This window comes from Eurosta solidaginis, chromosome 1, assembly GCF_040869045.1.
Source record: "Eurosta solidaginis isolate ZX-2024a chromosome 1, ASM4086904v1, whole genome shotgun sequence".
Classification (NCBI taxonomy): domain Eukaryota; kingdom Metazoa; phylum Arthropoda; class Insecta; order Diptera; family Tephritidae; genus Eurosta; species Eurosta solidaginis.
In genome coordinates, this window is record NC_090319.1 from 155428625 (window position 1) to 155450660 (window position 22036).

The 22036-nt window shown below is 39.2% G+C and overlaps 1 protein-coding gene across 6 annotated transcripts in view; it reads left to right on the plus strand.

The window, feature by feature from the left end:
- stac (C2 and C2B_Munc13-like domain-containing protein staccato) overlaps positions 1–22036 on the plus strand; it is a 2073982-nt gene that overhangs the window by 893067 nt on the left and 1158879 nt on the right. For all 6 annotated transcript variants that reach the window (XR_010948689.1, XM_067759976.1, XM_067759977.1 and 3 more), the window contains exons 5-7: positions 15449–15608; positions 15674–16491; positions 16555–16772. Coding sequence is in view for 5 of the 6 variants with exons in the window: in XM_067759976.1 (XP_067616077.1) it covers positions 15449–15608; positions 15674–16491; positions 16555–16772 (1196 nt within the window). In the remaining variant the exon portion in view is untranslated. The remainder of the gene's footprint in view (positions 1–15448; positions 15609–15673; positions 16492–16554; positions 16773–22036) is intronic.

Sequence of the window (22036 nt, forward strand, 5' to 3'; positions counted from 1 at the left end):
ATTTATCTGAAGTGGTCCCTAATTGACCAAAAAAGTGTAATTAGTGGCATGCCTTATGTTATCCACATCCTATTCCTACTTAGATAGAGGAAGACATCCCTAAAGATGTGCACCACGACTCTCGGCGAAAAAAACCCTATGAGTTGGAGTCGATGCGTTTCCATCTTTTGCTGTCTTGGGAATTCCTGCCATGGATCCTTCCCATGTCTACTTGAAGCATATATTCCTGCACATTACAAATACAATAAAGGTTTTTGGTGTTATTTGTATGATATATCAGCATAAAAAACAATTTAGAATGTAAAACAACTCCCACAGTTCTGACAGCTTTTTACCTAAATTATTGCAGTGCTTGAAAGTTCCGGTGGAATATTAGTTTAGCCTAAATTTTCTCTTATTTAATTCACATTTAATTTTCTTTTACATTTTTTTTTTTTTGCTTTTCTCTACTATTCAATTTTCTCTCAGTTAATTCACATTTAATTTTCTTTTAAAAATTTTGTTCGCTTTTCTTTAATTTTTTTCACTTAGTTACACGTTTATTTTTCTTAAAATTCTAGTATTCTTGTGTAATAGTCAGGAACAAAGTTGATATACTTATCTTCCTGGGAAGGCGGCTAATATCTAATTATTTCCCTTTTGCTGCAGCTACTGGGGGTCCTCTTTCCTGCTCTTTGATCGTATGGGGTTGTCGCAATCGTTACGGGTTGGTGGTTGTTATTTATCGGTCGATTTAACACGAAATAATTTTTGATTGAACTCACGTTTCCTTGCAGCTACTTAAGGTGCTTTAACCACAACGATTTTATTTTCTAGTTTTACCCGATTACTCCCGCTCGGGTACCAATTAAGGTTTTGTTAAATTAGACCCTTCAAAAGATATTATTATTGGACACGAAGTCCAACTTTATTTTTCAACTATCAAAATAGAACTGATTTTACAATTATTTTTTATTATACTTTACAGCTAATTCTATATTTGTTTGTTTGTGAGGTCACGTTGAACATGCATGTGCTGGGAATATTTGCCAGGCAGCGTCATCATTTTTGTTAGCGCGTGTGGTGTAATTTATCCATGGGAGACAATCAAGTGGAATGTTCGCATTGTCACTTGATATTAGTGTGATGCAATAATTTCGCTGTTGCAATGTTTATTGTGTTAACTCATATATATATCGCTTTAGCCTATCAGGCATAATGGAACGCTTCTGATGACTGAAATTTTATTGGTTCTCTGTTCGGACCAAGAAAGATATCAACTAATTTCATATGCTGTGGAATGCTGTTTAGCAACATAGTTGCGGGCAAACTGGAACATATTGTCATCAAAGCCAAGATGCTTTAAAACGCTGCGAAATGGACAGCGTCGGACCACTTAATTGCAAATTATATTTGTTGAAAGCACTTCTTAGCAAAACTTCGTGAATGTGATGGCGACATGGAAGGTTTAACATTTAATTCTTGAAGTTTTTTCTAACAAACTGCTAGAACCTTTTAATACAGATTTTATGTGTTGAGAATTATCTTTAAAACTCCTCCAAGAGTTGGATATTGGAATTTTCCTTTTTTTCCAGTACCAGCTGTGAGGACAGGTATTCCAAGGAGATGCCCAATTCCATTTAACATGATCACTACGGGTAATTTGACATCTTTTTCCTTTCCTGTGAGCGATGGTAAAATTTTTCCACAGTATAGTAACTTTCTCAGCACAGTACACTTTAGAGCACTTTCTCAACTTTATATTTTGATTACGAAAATCCGGTTTTAATTTTGCAGCAGCTTCGGAGCGAAGTCGCTTATGGCAAAGCCGAAGGGATGTCTTATTAATCACAAATGTCATGACTGATTGCGTCAGCAGAAGCTATAAAATTTGTAATACGTTCCTTACACTTATCTAAAGTACCTACAAACAAGGGTAATAAAATGCGTTATTCCTCGTTTTCTCGTTGGTGGTATAATATTACATTCAGAAATTGGGTCAATATCTTCGCCGCTACAAGAAACGTTTATATCAGTAAGTTTTCTGCACTATGACGCAAATAATCTGCTGTCAAAAAACTTTGAAATTGTTCTTCGTTCTGCTCTTTTCCTTTTCAACTCCTGTTCAACTCCTTTTACACGCGCATATTTTCCACTTTTTTTCCAGTAATAACCGATCACCACCACAAGAGCCTTACGTTGACTCAATAAAAACCTTTTATCTTCTTCGGTTTTAAATCAATTTATAACAAGTGTTTTACGATACAGTGTGCCGTACTTCGCCAGAGTATTTTCCACCGCTCTAAACTTATTAATAATAATAATAATGGCTTCCCGCGATATACCCCGGAGAGATTAAGACCGAACTTCTCTTCCAATTTGCGTTGCCCTACTTTTAATTTTTCCTACAAGTGGGACGGGACCTACGTGAGAAGCTTCTCATGGCAGAAATACGTTCGGAGTCGTTGCCAATCCACTGCCGAGGGACAATCCCATCTCTGAAGAATTTTGAGGTTACTTTCCCCAGGAGTTGAATCTAGCACTACCACTCATTACACAGCCTGACAAAAAAAAAAATAATTTGCGTGCCTGGTAATGCGAAGCATGTTTTCATATGTATCTTAGCGTGCTCAATTCGAATCTGCCATCAGAATTTACATAACGGGTCATGGTTTGGCAAAAATCGCATTTTTAACGAAATCACCAATGATTTGTTTCTGTTTTTGAGGTTAGGTTAGTCATAAAAAACTTAAGCTGAACGTAAATGCGCTTATGTTTAATTGTTTGTTAATAGAAAAATCATAAGAAGTAAGTTATAATATGAAACAATGGACATTTTTTTCTAAAGCTGCAACATTTTTCTTTCTCGCTTAGAAAAAAATTTCAACTGAAAATCAAAAACACATTAAGCAACTCGCTAAATTTGTTTGGTTTGGTTTCAATTGAAATATTTTTCTAAGCGAGAAGAAAAATGTTGAAGCTTTAGAAAATTTTCCTTCATATATAACATATAAACCTAAAACATTCTGTAACAACGTGAATACCATATCTCTTGAAAATTATAAAAAAAAACCCCAATATTGGCATTTTTAAAGATAATATGTCACTACTGAAGTAGTCTGTTTAAGTCTTTGGAAATTTAATATCTACATGAAAATTAATAATTTGAGGGGTAGGTACTGTTTGCAAAATAAAAATTCTAAAGTCCAATCTAATATACATATTCCAAATGTGTTGAGTTATTATAATTTGTAAGATATTTTTTTTTATTACTCAATTATTTCTTCAAACTGGCTCTAGGTCAATAAATTAAACAAGTTGTTGTTGTTTCAATATATTTCGATCTCCAACGGAGATCGTCATCGGGGACTACAATAATAAATAAATAAACACTTTATTTTACACAATTTATCACAGGCAAATGTATATATATGTATGCATAAACATATTAGCATTACTGCAAACATACATACATGAGTTCAGATGTTAGGTGGACAGCGCCTAATCAGTTCGAGATGCTGTTGTTGAACTGATTTTCTCGAGTCAAGTAAGTGGCGGTAGATGTGTGCACACATTTCAGAGTCTTTCTTGTAGTTCAATCTTTTGTTCTCGTCCGTGTCTATTAGGTGGAGCATCTCCAAAGTAAAGCGTTTGTTGTAATGCTGTTCTTGCTGTAGTATGCTCACAGCGTCAATGTCTGGTTTATGTCCGCTCTCCGCACAGTGGGCCGCAAATGCTGTTTTATGTGTATTGCTTGACTGTAAATATTTGAAGTCGGATCGGTGCCCTGCTATTCTTGTTTTTAACTTATTTTTCGTTGTGCCAACATATTCTTTCGTAAAAATGTTATCTCCGTCTCCTGCACATGGTATCTTGTATACAATATTGTTTTGCTCCATCGTTTCTAATTTACTTTTCATATTCTTGAAAAATATTTGGTTTGTGTACGCCGGTTTGTGTGCTATTCCGATTCTTTCCTTATCATAAATATTTGAGGATTGCAATCTTTCGGAAAAGCCAGGTATATATATAATAGATTTATATGTGATCAGTTTTTTACCTTCGATTTTTGATTTGGTACCCTTATGATGCGTGTTTACCAACCTACGTATTACACCGGACGGGAAATCGTTCATCTTGAGAATGTGCTCGATACGTTTTTTATTCTCAGGGTGAAAAACTGAATCACTAGTATCTAAAACTCGCCGGATAAAATTTTTCGCCGTATTAAAAATCATATTTTTCGGATGTTTAGATAAATAATTTTTAATACGTCCTGAAGATGTAGGCTTTTGGTACCAATCTACTTTAATTTTATTGCTTATTTTACATACCAAGGAATCTAAAAATGGTAATTGGCCATCTTTTTCCAACTCCATCTTGAATTGTATGTCTTTGTGGTATGAATTTAGCAAATCTAAGGTTTCGTCCAGTTTATCCTCCTTTACTAATGCAAACACATCGTCCACGTTTTTGCTAAGTAGTCTCGTATTGTTTACTACTTTTCCTAAAATGTCTTCCATTACAATGTCGGCGACAATCGGTGATGCCGGAGATCCCATTGGAAGACTCTTTAATTGCGTATATATTCGTTCCTCGTACTTAAAATATCTATTTTCACAAATACAAAACGTCAATATTTCCATAAAAGATTTTTTGGGAAAACCGTATATTGTTTAATCTCCTCCCATTTCGCCCGAATTGTCTGTATAGCAAAGTCTGTTGGTATACTTGGAAATAGTGATATAACATCAAACGATACAAAACGCTCATCATCACATATATAGTTGTCATTGACTTTGTCCTTAAATTCTATTGCACTTTCAACATTGAACACCGATTTCATCGTCAAGTTTTTTAAAATATTAGTCAAGTACTTACATAAATTATAGGATGGAGCATTTATAATGGAACAAATGGGTCTTAATGGCATATTTTCCTTGTGAAATTTTGGCAAACCATACATTCGGGGTGGAATAGCTGTGTGCGTGGTCATTTTATATTTTTCTCTTTTTGTTATAAAACCTAATTTATGTAATTTTTCTGCTAATTGGTTGTTTTTGGTCTGTAATCTTAGTGTCGGATCTTGGCGTAAAATTCAATATATTGACATATCATTCAATATGTTGTCCATTCTTAACCTATAATCTGTTTTCTCCTTAGCGACGGTCACGTTTCCCTTGCCTGCATTTAAAACTATAATTTCTTTATTTTTGTTCAGAAATCTTCGCGTTCGCTCCACTGTATCTTTGATGGCCATATCTGTTTTGTCACCTCTTCGCTTGGTCATCGACTCTTTTATAAGCAATGATATTTTCGTTCTCGCGGATTCCTGTTCTTCTTTGTTCTCTACGCTCTGTACCAATTCCTCACCATCCGCAATGCATTTAAAGAGCGGGAATTCTTCTTTTGTTATTGGTAAACCAAACTTTGGCCCTTTTGCTAGCAGCGCCTCCACATCAGGTGGGAATTCCGTATTTGTTTTGTTTACCAACCAATGCTTGTTTTTGTTGGTTCCTAATATTTGTGCATTTCTCTCGTCTCGCAGTTTTTCAAACTTTAATTTTTGTGTGTTTTTACATTTTGTAGCTTTTTTGCGTGTAAGCCGCTGTTCGCTTTCAAATAAAGCTGTGACGTCATCCTTTTCCATATTGTAACAATTTTACTTGCAATCGTCTTATTTGCCCTTTTTCTGCTGAGTTCGAATCAGTAAACTGTTGAATAAATAACTCCAATATGTAATAATGCAAAATGGCCTTTATTAAAGTACTTAACAATAACACTCAAACTGTGCAACGAATAGCTTGCTTAATAACCAAACTGATTGATAGCTCAAATGAAACTCTACTATTCAAAATAATACTGCTCTTGCTCGCTAGATAGCGTCTTAATCGAAATCTCAAATCAAACTGAATTCCAGCGCCTCTACAAGTGCCGCCTTTTATACTCTTTGATTTCAACCTTCGCAGTTTCTAGGCACTTCCAGAGTCTACTAGTCCAGCAGCTCTCAAACTTCTCAGCTGTAACTACAATTGCACAATTTTATAGTTTTTTTCATTGCATACTTATAGGAGTATCTCAGATTTATGCATGTGTTTGTTCATTGACTCTCCGCTGCTCGTACACGTACATGGTACATATGTGTAGACGCAATTATTGTTTCGTTTATGTAGATACATAATGATAGATCTATGGATGTGAATTCACGTCACTGCTTAGCATCGGCTTAGAGATGGCAGCACTCTTTAGTTTTGCTAATATTCGTAACACTTCCCTCCACCTAAGTCTGATCGTCACGATTAGACAAATCTCCCGATCTAAACGTTGGCAGCCTTTCCAAATGGACCACTTTCATTTTGGTTCGTGGTTTGCCGATGGTTTGTATGCGGTACACTACATCGTGGATCCGTTTTACAACTTTTTATGGGCCTTCCCAATTACACTGCAATTTCGGGGACAAACCTTTTTTACGTTGTGGGTTGTATAACAGCACCAAATCTCCTTCCCGAAAGCCTTCTGAATTAATTGCTTTATCGCATCTGGCTTTCATCTTGTCACTTATAATCTCTGTTCGTTGCCTTATCAGATCATGTATTTCTCTTAGCTCTTCTTCCAAATCACTAGTGGATTTCCTGACATTTCTCTCCTCATTGGCATCAATCCCAAACTTCAAATCAGCTGGCAGTCTAAGGTCATTGCAAAAAATTACTTTTGCAGGAGTTTGGCCCGTTCCCTCATGCACTGCTCATCGGTAAGCCATCAAGAATAATGGTATGCGGGTATCCCACTCTTTATGGTACTTGTCTACTACTTTCCTTAAGTGCTCCTCCAATGTTCTATTGAATCGTTCTACCATACCATCGGATTGAGGATGCAATGCAGTTGTTCGTGTTTTTCCAATGCCCAATGACTTACACATTTCCTGGAACACAGCTGATTCGAAATTCCTGCCTTGGTCAGAATGTAACTCCATAACTCATACCTTGCAACCCAATTGTTTACAAACACTTCTGCTACCGTTTCCGCTTCTTGATTTGGGATTGGGTATACCTCTGGGCATTTGCTGAAATAATCCATAACTACCAGTACATATTTGTTTCCGCCGTTGCTAGTAGGAAATGGACCGGCGACATCCATAGCGATCCTTTCAAATGGCGCACCTGAGTTATATTGCTTCATCTGGCCATTACTTCGGGTTCTGGGCCCTTTCGCTCTGCTGCAAACCTCGCAGTTCGCAATCCATTCAGTGACCGACTGACGGCAACCAACCCAATAAAATCTCTGTTTAATCTTCTCGAGCGTCTTCGTGATTCCAAGATGACCTCCGCTTGGACCATTATGCAGCTCGCTGAGCACGTCAGGAATCCTCTTTCTGGGAACAACTATCATTTTCTTCTTGCATTTACCATCCTCACTCTCCCATACTCGATGAAGGCAACCGGATATCAATTCTAAACTGTTCCACTGTGCCCTATATGACTTCGAAATGGGACTCTCTGCTGACATCTCTTCTCTGTTTGGTCTTTCGTTTCGTTCGAGCCCTTGCATAACACGTGACAGATCTGTATCTTCTCGCTGACACTTTCTTAGCTGTTCCTTGTCTCATTCATCTGTACATGTTATAGTCATTAGCGGGACATCTATAATGTCTTCTTTAGCCTCGGCTTTTAAACAGTGCTTGCATTCCAAACTACATGGTCTTCGTGACATTGCATCGGCATTTCCATGGGTACTACGTTTTCAATGCTCAATAAAAAAGTCATAGCTTTGTAGTCGCTCAATCCCCAGTGCCAATTGTCCTTCCGGATTACGGAACTGCACAAGCCATTTTAAAGCTGCGTGATCTGTCCTAACACGGAATCGCTGGCCGTAGAGGTATTTGTGAAAATGTTTAATGCACTCTACCAATGCCAACAGCTCTCTCCGCGTAACGCAGTAGTTCCTCTCTGGTTTTCCAATCGAACGGCTGTAATATGCAACTACCTTCTCCTGTCCATCGACCAGTTGTGATATAACGCCTCCTATAGCATATCCACTCGCATCTGTATCTAGAATAAATGTTTCTCCTGGAATCGGATGTGCTAACGTTGGGGCAGTGCACAAACGCTCCTTCAATGTTTGGAAAGCCACTTCTTGCTCCTTCTTCCATTCAAAAGCTTTATTTTTTCTTGTAAGCTCATGGAGGCTATGGGCTACGCTGGAAAAATTTGGTACAAATCGGCGGTAATATGTCCACAGCCCAAGGAAACTTCTTAATTCATGTAGGTTCTGTGGTCTTGGCCAATCCTTTACAACTCTCTATCTTTTCGTTCTCAGTGCAGATGCCCTCTGTCGTTACCTTGTGACTCAAATAATTTACTTCCTTTTTAAACAGTGCACACTTTTTGGGACTTAACTTCAGACCAGCGCCAGGTATTCTTTGGAAAGCTTCCTCCAAGTTCTTAAGATGTTCATCAAAATTCTTGCCCAATACGATGATGTCGTCCAGGTGCACCAAGCATGTTTTCCAATGTAGTCCTTTCAGTACATGGTCCATGAGCCTCTCAAAAGTAGCTAGTGCATTACGAAGTCCAAAAGGCATCACTGTAAATTGCCAAAGATTATCACTGACACTGAACGCTGTTTTCTCTTTATCATCCTCGTTCACCTCCACTTGCCAGTAGCCGCTTTTCAAGTCCAGCGTGGAAAACCATTTCGTACCAGATAGCGAGTCCAGAGTATCATCAATTCTTGGCAATGGGTAGCTATCCTTTTTCGATACGTCATTCAACTTCCGGTAGTCCACGCAAAACCTCATTTTTCCATCCTTCTTCTTTACAAGTACTACCGGTGAGCTCCATGGACTAGCTGATGGTTCGATGACGCCGCTGTCGCTCATTTCTTGTATGATTTGACTCACAACTTCCCGCTTCGCCAGTGGAACACTACGTGGAGCTTGACGGATCGGCCTCGCATCTCCAGTGTCAATTTGATGTTTCACAACATTGGTGCGGCCTGGTTTGGAACCATCCTGGTCAAATATGTTCGCGTACTTTAGGAGCAGTTGTTTTGCCTTACTCTGATAGGCTTCCTTTAGCCCCTGCGTCCATACCATGATGTCATTTGAAAGATCAGTATTACTAGATGAAACGTGTTCCTGGAGGTGTTCACAGTTAATAACTACTTCAGCCTCTTGGCATCTTCCCAAAATAGCTCCCTTAGTCAGTTTGAGTGGTGAATTGAACTCATTGTATGTTCAGTGCTGATTTGTTTGCTGCTTCGACAACCCACAATTTGTTTGTCCCACAATCTCCATCAACCTTTGCCCAGATGACTGCTTCGGATTTTGGTGGTATTTGCTGACTCTCTTCCACCAGCACTCGTTTACTGCTGTAGCCTCTGTCGTAGCCGAAGTTAAGTGGTACATCCATGTTTTTATATCGCATCGTCTTGCTTTGCATGTCGATCTTGATACCCTGGTCGATTAAGAAGTCCACTCCATTTTTGATTTCATCAACAATTTCTGCCACTATAAAATTGTGTACTACCGTGACGTTCCCAATTGCGACTTCACATGATACTTCTCCTAGAACCGTGCTGTCTTCTCCAGTGGCTGTACGCAATATTGCTCCATGCAATGGTCTTATCTTCTTGTTGACTAAATCCGCTCGAATGATGGAATGAGAAGCACCCGTATCTACAGTCAATAAACATTCCTTTCCATCCACATGTACTCCGACAGTAAGATTGCTCGACCTTCTTCCAATTTGTGAGATAGAGATTATGGGGCATTCAATTGAGGGAGTCAGCTGTCGCCCCTTGCTGCTGACTCGCTTTAGTTTAACGATTGATTTGTCTTGGAGATTTGCTCATCTCTTTCTGCTCTGCGTTTACGACCACCCACATTGTTGGAACTGTTATGGTTGGTGTTGCAATAACGCGCAATATGCCCTGGCTTTCCACACTTAAAGCATTTGACTGCATCATTATTCTTCTGCTGCGTACCCTTCAATGCTTCCAAAATTGCGTCTACCCAGTCTGGCTTTTCCACTTCCACGCGATGAGCTTTGTACGCTGGCTTATTCAAAAGTGAGGCTGTTTCCTGAGTCAGTGCATGCGATACCATTTCAGCAAATGTTAGTTTTGGATTCGCATATGTAGCCCGCTTCGTTTTCACATCTCGTATGCTATTTATGAAGCTCTGGATTTTTACCCTTTCAGTGTATTCCACGGGTGCGTCCGCATTTGCAAGATGAGCCAATCTTTCAATATCTGAAGCAAACTCCTCATTTGCTTTTTGGTAGCGGTTTTGCAACTCAATTTGGAATATCTGTTTCCTATGCTCGCTTCCGTAACGTCTCTCTAAAGCGCTCATCAATGTTTCGTAGTTGTTCCGCTCGTACTCTGGGATGGTCTGTAAGATTTCCGCAGCTGGTCCTTTTAAAGCTACGAACAATGCAGCAACTTTATCTTCAGCATTCCAGTTGTTCACTGTTGCGGTCTTCTCAAATTGTAGCTTAAGGACCTGGAAAGGAACAGAACCGTCAAAGGATGGTGTTTTACCTTTGGATTACTCGTAGAAACTGCTGGCCGATTTAGTTGCAACTGCTCGATACGTCCTCTCAAAGCATCCACCTCGGCCTCGATTTTTTCTTCAAACTGTAAAATTTTTGTATCTTGCGCCTCCAACTTCGAGGAAATGCGTCCTTCTTGCTCTCTCAGTTGAGCAGAGATCTGTGATGATATCTGTGCTGAAATTTGCGCCGACATTTGGGATATCCATGCCTCTTGTGCTTCAATCTTCGCTGTTATACGGTTCTCCTGCGAGTCCAGCTGAGATGACATGTTGGTGGATATTTGTGATGACATATCTGTTATACGTGCCTCCTGTGCTTCCATCTTGGATGTTAAACGTGTCTCCTGCGATTCCAGCTGAGATGCCACTGTCGATGTTTGAGCAGTTATTGCAGCCAATATCATGTTCAAGTCTGTGCTGGTAACTGTCTGCGATGCTTCGTTTTTCTCTTCAATTTTTGTTGTCTCCTCGCCATCAAGATGAAAGACATACTCTTCCACATCAATTCCTTCTGCTTCCATTGCCTCTCGTAGCCGTGCCTGAAGTTCGAGTTTAACGCCGCTTGTATTCAATCCACGGCTCTCCAACTCCTTCTTTAGTTGCTGGATCTTCAATTCACTGAACTTTGCCATGTCCTTGTTGTCCTCTGGAATTTATTCAACAATTCCTCTTCTGACACCAATTGTAACAATTTTACTTGCAATGCTCTTATTTTCCCTTTTTCTGCTGAGTTCGAATCACTAAACTGTTGAATAAATAACTCCAATATGTAGTAATGCAAAATGGCTTTTATTAAAGTACTTCACAATAACACTCAAACTGTGCAACGAATAGCTTGCTTAATAACCAAACTGATTAATAGCTCAAATGAAACTCTACTATTCAAAATAATACTGCTCTTGCTCGCTAGATAGCGTCTAAATCTCAAATCAAACTAAATTCCAGCGCCTCTACAATTGCCGCCTTTTATACTCTTTGATTTCAACCGTCGCATCTTCTAGGCGCTTCCAGAATCTACTAGTCCAGCAGTTCTCAAACTTCTCAGCTGTAACTACAATTGCACAGTTTTATAGTTTTTCTCATTGCATACTTATAGGAGTATCTCAGATATATGCATGTGTTTGTGTCTCCGCTGCTCGTATACGTACATGGTACATATGTTTAGATGCAATTATTGTTTCGTTTATGTAGATACATAATGATTGATCTATGGATCTGAATTCACGTCACTGCTTAGCATCGGCTTAGAGATGGCAGCACTCCTTAGTTTTGCTAATATTCGTAACAATATATTGGCCAAGTTTCTCCTTTGTATACATAATTCGTTTTTCCTTTTCCTTTAGAAGCTCATGTTTATATTTTATTAGTGTGCTTAGTATTTTAATGTGAAATAAGTGTATATGTCTGTCCAGTGTGTGTTTGGTATGTTTAGGTATATAGTTATCGACGGTAAATATGTAGCCAAGTTTGGTCGTATTTTTTATAAACTTAGGTATAATTTTGGATTTTCTGCACTGTAATAAAAACTTAATACTAGACCGTAGCTTGGCTATCTGTAGGGATTGTGTGTTGAACCTGTTGATGCGATTTCTTATTGTGTTGTTGTAGTTGCTCTTCAGCTTGGCGTAAACCATCTTCGTTGAGTGTCTACCCTTACGGCGTGCCTTCCGTATTTATAACAAATTTTGATTTTTGGCGACCTTTAAATTTAACAATTATTTCTTAAAACTGTTAAATTTAGGTCAATAAATTAAACAAGTTGTTGTTGTTTTTGTTCCAATATATTTCGATCTCCAACGGAGATCGTCATCGGGGACTACAATATTAAATAAATAAACACTTTATTTTACACAATTTATCACAGGCAAATGTATATATATGTATGTATAAACATATTAGCATTACTGCAAACATACATACATGAGTTCATATGTTAGGTGGACAGCGTCTAATCAGTTCGAGATGCTGTTGTTGAACTGATATTCGCGAGTCAAGTAAGTGGCGGTAGATGTGTGCACACATTTCAGAGTCTTTCTTGTAGTTCAATCTTTTGTTCTCGTCCGTGTCTATTATGTGGAGCATCTCCAAAGTAAAGCGTTTGTTGTAATGCTGTTCTTGCTGTAGTATGCTCACAGCGTCAAAGTCTGATTTATGTCCGCTCTCCGCACAGTGGGCCGCAAGTGCTGTTTTATGTGTATTGCTTGATTGTAAATATTTGATGTCGGATCGGTGCCCTGCTATTCTTGTTTTTAACTTATTTTTCGTTGTGCCAACATATTCTTTCGTACAAATGTTATCTCCGTCTCCTGCACATGGTATCTTGTATACAATTTTGTTTTGCTCCATCATTTCTAATTTACTTTTCATATTCTTGAAAAATATTTGGTTTGTGTACGCCGGTTTGTGTGCTATTCCGATTCTTTCCTTATCATAAATATTTGAGCATTGCAATCTTTCGGAAAAGCCAGGTATATATATAATAGATTTATATGTGATCGGTTTTTTACCTTCGATTTTTGATTTGGTACCCTTATGATGCGTGTTTACCTACCTACGTATTACCCTGGACGGGAAATCGTTCATCTTGAGAATGTGCTCGATAATTTTTTTATTCTCAGGGTGAAAAATTGAATCACTAGTATCTAAAACTCGCCGGATAAAATTTTTCGCTGTATTAAAAATCATATTTTTCGGATGTTTTGATAAATAATTTATAATACGTCCTGAAGATGTAGGCTTTTGGTACCAATCTACTTTAATTTTATTGTTTATTTTACATACCAAGGAATCTAAAAATGGTAATTTGCCATCTTTTTCCAACTCCATCTTGAATTGTATGTCTTTGTGGTATGAATTTAGCAAATCTAAGGTTTCGTCCAGTTTATCCTCCATTACTAATGCAAACACATCGTCTACGTATTTACTAAGTAGTCTCGTGTTGTTTACTACTTTTCCTAAAATTTCTTCCATTACAATGTCGAGAGCCCATTGGAAGACCCTTTAATTGCGTATATATTCGTTCCTCGTACTTAAAATATCTATTTTCACGAATACAAAACGTCACTATTTCCATAAAAGGATTTTTAGGCATATCCGTATATTGTTTATTCTCCTCCCATTTCGCCCGAATTGTCTGTATAGCAAAGTCTGTTGGTATACTTGGAAATAGTGATATAACATCAAACGATACAAAACGCTCATCATCACATATATAGTTGTCATTGACTTTGTCCTTAAATTCTATTGCACTTTCAACATTGAACACCGATTTCATCGTCAAGTTTTTTAAAATATTAGTCAAGTACTTACATAAATTATAGGACGGAGCATTTATCATGGAACAAATACATCTTCAGGACGTATTATAAATTATGTATCTAAACATCTGAAAAATATGATTTTTAATACAGCGAAAAATTTTATCCGGCGAGTTTTAGATACTAGTGATTAAATTTTTCACGCTGAGAATAAAAAACGTATCGAGCACATTCTCAAGAGGAACGATTTCCCGTCCGGGGTAATACGTAGGTTGGTAAACACGCATCATAAGGGTACCAAATCAAAAATCGAAAGTAAAAAACCGATCACATATAAATCTATTATATATATACCTGGCTTTTCCGAAAGATTGCAATGCTCAAATATTTATGATAAGGAAAGAATCGGAATAGCACACAAACCAAATATTTTTCAAGAATATGAAAAGTAAATTAGAAACGATGGAGCAAAACAATATTGTATACAAGATACTATGTGCAGGAGATGGATATAACATTTGTACGAAAGAATATGTTTGCACAACGAAAAATAAGTTAAAAACAAGAATAGCGGGGCACCGATCCGACATCAAATGTTTACAATCAAGCAATACACATAAAACAGCACTTGCGGCCCACTGTGCGGAGAGCGGACATAAACCAGACTTTGACGCTGTGAGCATACTACAGCAAGAACAGCATTACAACAAACGCTTTACTTTGGAGATGCTCCACATAATAGACACGGACGAGAACAAAAGATTGAACTACAAGAAAGACTCTGAAATGTGTGCACACATCTACCGCCACTTACTTGACTCGCGAAAATCAGTTCAACAACAGCATCTCGAACTGATTAGACGCTGTCCACCTAACATCTGAACTCATGTATGTATGTTTGCAGTAATGCTAATATGTTTATACATACATACATATATATACATTTGCCTGTGATAAATTGTGTAAAATAAAGTGTTTATTTATTTATTATTGTAGTCCCCGATAACGATCTCCGTTGGAGATCGAAATATATTGGAACAAAAACAACAACAACTTGTTTAATTTATTGACCTAGAGACAGTTTGAAGAAATAATTGTTAAATTTAAAGGTCGCCAAAAATCAAAATTTGTTTTTTTATTACTGTTATTGCCCCTGAAGACATTATCCGAATGTGATCAAAATATTGTGTCAAAGTTTTTGGTAAAAAAATTGGTTTTAACCATCTGACCTTGAACCAGTAGATTTAAAAAGGTCACACAAATTGTATATGACATTGTTATGTAATTTTTAAAACATTAAACATTTTTGCGATTCCTGTGGGGTAATGTATTAGGGGTACACTCCCCCATGCTCTATATTAAAATCTAAAAAAATATGATTTTTTTATCGAAATAGAATTGACTGCTCAGTGGATACGGCCCTATATCGTCTGCTGTTTCATTAACGCACTTTCTCAAATTTATTTCAAAAACGCCCTATCTGACCATAAATTCAATACATCTTGACGTTAGATAGGGTGTTTATGAAAAAATTCTGAGATAGGACGTTTTTGATGGAAATTCTGAGCAGGGTGTTTTCGAACTGGCAGCCGAGAGAGGGTGACATTCCACTCAGCAGCCGATAAAGTATATAACGACGAATGTGAATATAATTTAGGGACTTCGATGCCGCAGAAACAGTTAAAGAGAAAGTTAATAAATTGTTTGGTGTTAAAGGCGTTAAAGGGCTAAGTAAACTTATGAAAGAAATTGCACAGACTGCATCTACAGGCAAACATGATAATGAGTTAATTGGCCGAGCATCAATCTCGCTGAAGGTAATGCAAATATTCAAGATTACTTTTAAATTTCGAAATAATCTTCTCAAATATTTTTGTTTTAGTCAGTTCCTACCGGTGGGATAACTGTATGGTATAATTTGGAAAAGGGATCGAAAACAAAAAGTCGAGGTTCAGTTTTAGTAACAATGACTATAAGTGCAGAAAAAAATAAACGTGTTGCTATTCAAGAACACAGAAGACTATTGAATCTATTACTGATGCATGAACTGGACTCGTCTAAAGTGGCTGAGTATTGGTGGAACGGAAAATTCAATAGGAATGCTGAACTAATTCGGGCGCAACATGCTGCTCAAAGTGGCCTTACTAATTTCGAATGTGCTGTTAGCCAATGGTCGGTGTATTCAAAAATTCATGAAAATCACCAACTTAGTTTTACCCTTTTCAATAACATTCTCGATATTATTATTACGGTTCTCAAAAATCTACCAAACGAATCCGAAGATATTAAAACATTTTGGGAAGGAGCCAAACGAATTTTACCATCATGCTTCTCAATCATACGGAAAATACGAGCGAGAAATGTTAGCGATAAGCATATTGTTAGCATGGTATGTGAAGTTTTAGATATTAGTTCAAAAATCAAGAGCATGGGCCATCCTGCTTATAACCTATTCCCTAAAAGCATGTATGGTTTTATGTCATCGGTCGATCAAATACCAAATGATATTGATAAAGTGTTGGTGGAATCAATAAATGCAGGTGCAAAAGAATGGCTTGAATACATATTTCAATGGAGTAAGCCCAACTGCAAGAGTAACCCAACCGACGAAGAAAACTTGCAGTTTCTGATAAAACTGATACAAATGGTGCGATCTGATTTACAAAGAGCAATGGAATACTTTGATAAACTATTTTATCAGTAAGTTGTACTATTCAAAATACTTATCCCTTTTTAAATATTGATCTTTATCATTACTTCCAGCAAAGTTGGGGTACATTTTTCAAGTGTTCTCTACAAACTCTACGATAAATATCTTTATGATATCTGCAAAAGCATCATAGAAGACGTGTGTTCACATATTAAAAGATTGGATATACTAGAGGATATTACGGAATACACAGATATAGATACAGAATCTCTTACCATGGGAACAACACTCTTTGAGCTTTATCTAGTGTTAAAGAGATTTAGCACTTTAGGTAAAATAATAACTGGAGTTGTGTACGGATTTGTCTTATTTGCTTCCAATTAGGTAGAAAACAGTCCAGTAGCACCAAGAGTTATAAGTTTCAAACTTAGAAATAAATACAACTGTTTGCAATTTTTATAACAACACTTACGCGAAAACTTTTAAATGTTTTGTTTTTTTGATATGCAGAGAATTTACTTCCAAACTTTATATAAGAAGTTAAGAAATGGAACAAATCGAATAGGTTAGGTTAGGTTAGAGTGGCCAACGGTGCGAGCACCAGTGCACTTAGGCCCAAAAAGGTCCCACTGTGATACCACGTGGACCTCTCCCCTACTCAAACCAACAGGTCGATACAGCAAACGTCAGGAGTTTCTTAGGTTCCAACTTAGACACATCACAAAGATCGTCAAAGAAGGGATATCCCAGAGATTTCTTCCTCTTGTGCCAAAGCGCGGGGCAATCGCACAGAAAGTGTTTGGATGTTTCTATTTCCTCTTCGTCTTTGCAGCTCCTGCAGTAACCATTATAGAGAACACCCAGCCGTTGTGCGTGCCTCTCGATTGCTATGTGACCGGTTATAAGTCCAACCACCAGAGATATGCCCCCTTCCAAGAAGAAGGGGACTTTGTGCGTCTCGTGTCCCATTCAGGCCACACGAGCTTAGAGTGGTAGCAGGATTGAAGATTGCTCCATCTCACACACGCTTCCCTAAGGAAACCCCCTTTCAAAATGAGCTTACAGGTAGCGAGCGGAACGGATGTGCCCCCTCTTGCAAGTTCGTCAGACATCTCTTTGCCCGGTATATCCGAGTGTCCAGGCACCCACACCAGACTGAGGGAAGTTTGCTCAGCGATCTCGTTAAGAGATTTGCGGCACTTCTGTATTGTCCTGGACTTACATGTGGCCGATCCAAGTGATTTTAGTGTAGTCTGGCTGCGAGAGTAAATGCAAATTTGGTTGTAGCCGTGAGCAGGCTTCCCCAGGCGATCAGCGGCCTCATTTATGGCAGCCACCTCCGCCTGAAAGACGCTGCAATGATCGGGTAGGTAAATGATAGATTCCACCCTAGTTGAGGTGCAAACACCGCTGTCCACTCTATTATCCCGTTTGGAGCCGTCAGTATATATCTGCAGCCTATCGCTAAGATCCGGCGGCTCCTTAAACCAATAATCCCTGTCCGGGATAATAACCTCGTACTTCATATTGAAGAATAGAGTCGGAGCGCAATATTCCGACGAAGGCGAATCCAGATACTTAAGGATGGTTGCATGACCTTCCACATTGTCTCTCCATCCAGGTAACTCTCGCAGCCGCAGAGCAGAAAAGGCCGCACATTGATTGGCCATTAAATCTATTGGCAACACATTAACAAGTAAAGGTGTCTAAGTTCGGGTGTAACCGAGCGTGAGCTTCAATTATACATTTCATTTCAGATAAATTACTTTTCTACATAACACGTTGCACCGCCCGTTAAAAAAAATGTCTCCCCATTTCCTCTTACAACAAAACTTCACTTTCACCTACATTATTGATTCAAAACTATTTTTTGCTAAGTTATAGGCTATTATTCCAGTCTGCGACCCTTTTAAACTTGTTTTATATCTAAGTTGCCGTGGTCTTTTACCGATCCCATCCATTTTTACTAGAAATATTTTCTACTATAAGGAAAATATATGTACAGAATCTCATTACGATTCGTTAATTTTTCTTCGAGTTATGGCTCCCGAAACATAGAAAACTGCTAAGTCATAAAAGGGGCGGTGCCATTCCCATTTTCAAAAATGTTTGTGTTTTCCAATTTAATGTTATAACTCAGTTTAGAAAGTAAAATTCCATTGATACAAAGCTCTTTTTCGCTAAGATATAGCGGCCACCGTGGTGTGATGGTAGCGTGCTCCGTTTTTTAAAATGTGTAGTTTTTCCTATTTATTGTTATAAATCCACTTGGGAAATGAAGTACCATTGATATAGAGCTCCTTTTTGCAAACGTAAAGCTTATTTTATTCGTCCACGACACTTTTAAAAATCTTTTATATAAAAGTGGGCGTGGTCCATAACCGATTTCATTAATTTTTCTTCAAAGTAAAGGCAACCTCTCTGCCGAATTTTGTTACGATAGGTTTAACGATTTTTTATTTATGATTAATAATATTTGTAAAATTGATCGCAAGTGGGAGTTTCAATATCAGTCCACAAGTCAAATTTCAATATTCTAGGTATATTATTTAATCAGGTTTTTTGTGTTTTCCAAAATGTTATATATATAAAAACAGGGCGTGGTTATCATATGATTTCGCTTATTTTCAATACCAATCTATTCTGTGTCCAGATAAGCTCGTGCACCAAATTGGGTGAAGATATCTCAATATTTACTCAAGTTATCCTGTTAACGGACGGACGGATATGGCTCAATCAAATTTTTTTTTCGATACTGATGATTTTAATATATGGAAGTCTATATCTGTCTTGATTTCTTTATACCTGTACAACCAACCGTTATCCAATCAAAGTTAATATACTCTGTGTGCAAAGCACGCTGAGTATAAAAATAGTGGCCAGCGCCCCCGCAGGGGTGGCATCCCCACGCAAATTAGAGCACTTCTTTGTACCTTCTGGAATACCCGTAGGTTTGACTTAGTATCTAAGCTCGTCCACCAGAGCACTTCCCCGTATAAAAGGATTGGTCTAAACATAGCGGTGTAGAGGCACAGGGTGATATTCGATGATAGTCCCCATCTTTGCGCAACAGCTCCCCTACAGCTGTACAGTGCCACCGTTGCTTTTTTTACACGCTCCTGGGCGTTTTCGCTCCAGGATAATTTCCTATCCAAAATTACTGCTAGGTATTTGGCAGAGTCCTCAGCGTAAGGGTCATACCCGCTAGCACCGGCAGCCGCAACGCAAGTATCTTATATTTCGTGGTGAAGAGAACCAGTTCAGTTTTGGCTGAATTGACCGATAGACCTTTACTCCTGGTCCAGTTCTCCACCAGTCTCAGCTTTGTTTGCATTATAGCGCATACTGTCTGCGGAAACTTCTCGCTATCTAACAGCGCAAGGTCATCAGTATATGCGATTACCTTGCCGCAACCGTCCTTCTCAAGAAGAACCAATAGCTCATTAAGTGTGGCAACCCGTAGAAATTGAGAAAGTAACCCACCCTGTGGGGTGCCTCTGCGTATGTGTGACCACCGTAGAGCCTGCCAGGTTAGCATGAACCTTTCTTCGCAACAGTAACTGCTGAACAAGTTTCACTGGCCCCGGATTGGCCCGAAGCCGATTAGTGCATGAGTTATCGCAGAGGGCGTAGCGCTGTCGCTCCCTCAATATCGAGAAAAGCTATGAGTGTGAAGTCCTTGTACGCCAAGGAATTCTCGATCTGGGAGACAACTGCATGCAAGGCCGTCTCCGTGCACTTCCCTTTCATATACGCATGCTGGGATGTCGATAACTTCCTCTCCAAGGACTCCCCTAGTGTAGAGTTCTTTAACCTCTCGAGTGTCTTCAGCTGGAATAGGTGTAGTCTTTAGGGGTAACGTGACACGTCCTTCCAGCTTTTGGTATAAGGGTGACCCTTGAATCGTTCCAACCCCGTGGAATATGGTTAAGAGAACAAACTCCTTTGAAAATGTTATACAACCACAAAGAACTCAGCTCAATTGTTTGCTGGAGTTTTACCGGAGCCAACCCATCCGGCACTGGTGCTTTGAAGGGCCTGAACGACGTTAGAGCCCATTTAATTTTACCTATAGTAATGAACTTCCCCTCATACGGCTGATCAGTGCGAGTCTCCCTCCAGTTCATTACTTTATCACTAGCGCCCGGAAAGTGCATACTCAGGAGCAGGCAAAGGGTTCTCTCTGCCGAATCCGTCCATGTCCCATCGGATCTTTGCAGGCATCTGGAGCACCAGAGAGAACCTTTCTGAGCCTAGATCCCTCAGACACCGTCCCCATTTCGCTACAAAACTTCCTCTTGGACGACCTTAGCAGTTTCTTATAATCCCCTGGAATCATCTTGTACGCATCCCATTTTAAAGCCTCCCTGGAGGCTTTAGCAGGATTGAATGCTTTTCGACATGCCTTGCGTAGATTATCTATGTCCCTTTTCCACCATGGTGGTTTGGTCTTACCCCTAGATTTCTTCCTAGGACAGGCCATATAATGAGACTCCCCGCCTGCCTTCGTGAACTAGTTAACCATATTATCCAGCTCTGCAAAGTTCTGGGGTAAATGTACACTAAATCCTGGGAGCCTCTTTTGAAGCTTCTCACTATATATAAGCCAGCTGGCGTTTTTAAGGTTTCTATGCCAGACAGTTTTGAGTGCCACCCAGCCGAGGTCGAAGCGGACAGGTCTATGATCCGAAAAAGCGTGGTCATTAAGCACCGTGCAATTTTTTATCATAGATTCCCCGCTGCCCGAGATCAGGGTGACGTCCAGAACCTCCTGTCTGCTCTTAGTTACAAGCGTGGGTACCGAACCCCTATTACAAATATTAAGGTTATGATAAATAACAAAATCAAAGAGTGGCGTTCGTGTCTCCGCTGCCCCACGCCTCGTGGAGCGCCTTGGCATATACCGCTAGTAGTAATGGCCCTTTGCATCCCGAGCTATCTTACAGATTAACTCCATCGAACTCGACTCCTCATGAGGAAAGTAAAAGGACGTCAGTGTAATATCAGTACCACCGACCGTCAAAGTCATAGTTGTAGCATCCTCGTCGCTAAACTGGGGGAGGAAAAGAAAATTTAGTTCTGATCTTACCAAGATGCAAGCTCTCTGTCTTCATGTGTGGCACCACTCACCAACGTCAATCCTGCCGCTTTCAGCCCACAAACCTTATGCCCTACTACACAAGGCTCTTGGATAAGGGCTATGACAGCTGCCCTACGGGAAAGCTGGAGCAGCAGCGCAGCAGAAGCTTCTTTACAATGGCAGAGGTTGATTCGTAGGACCCGCACTAAGCTGAGCACCGACCACCTCCACCACTGTCAAGTCGCAGTCTTCATCAGACATTGGCTCCTCTCCAGTGTAACCACTAAGCCTGTCCAGCGTTAGTGAGGAGATCGAAGACGCGTCCCCGCCCAACGTGTCATCTATCGGACTGGACGTGTTTGGCTCTGCGTCCTCCTCCTCCTTGCTCGCTTTCTCTGGCTCTACTTCCAGCGCCGGATCATAGGCCGCCTTCAGGTCGTTCGAGTAAACCTTAATCCTCATGGTGTCGAAAACGAATTTAATAGCACTGTTACCGCCGTTCCTAGTGGGTACTT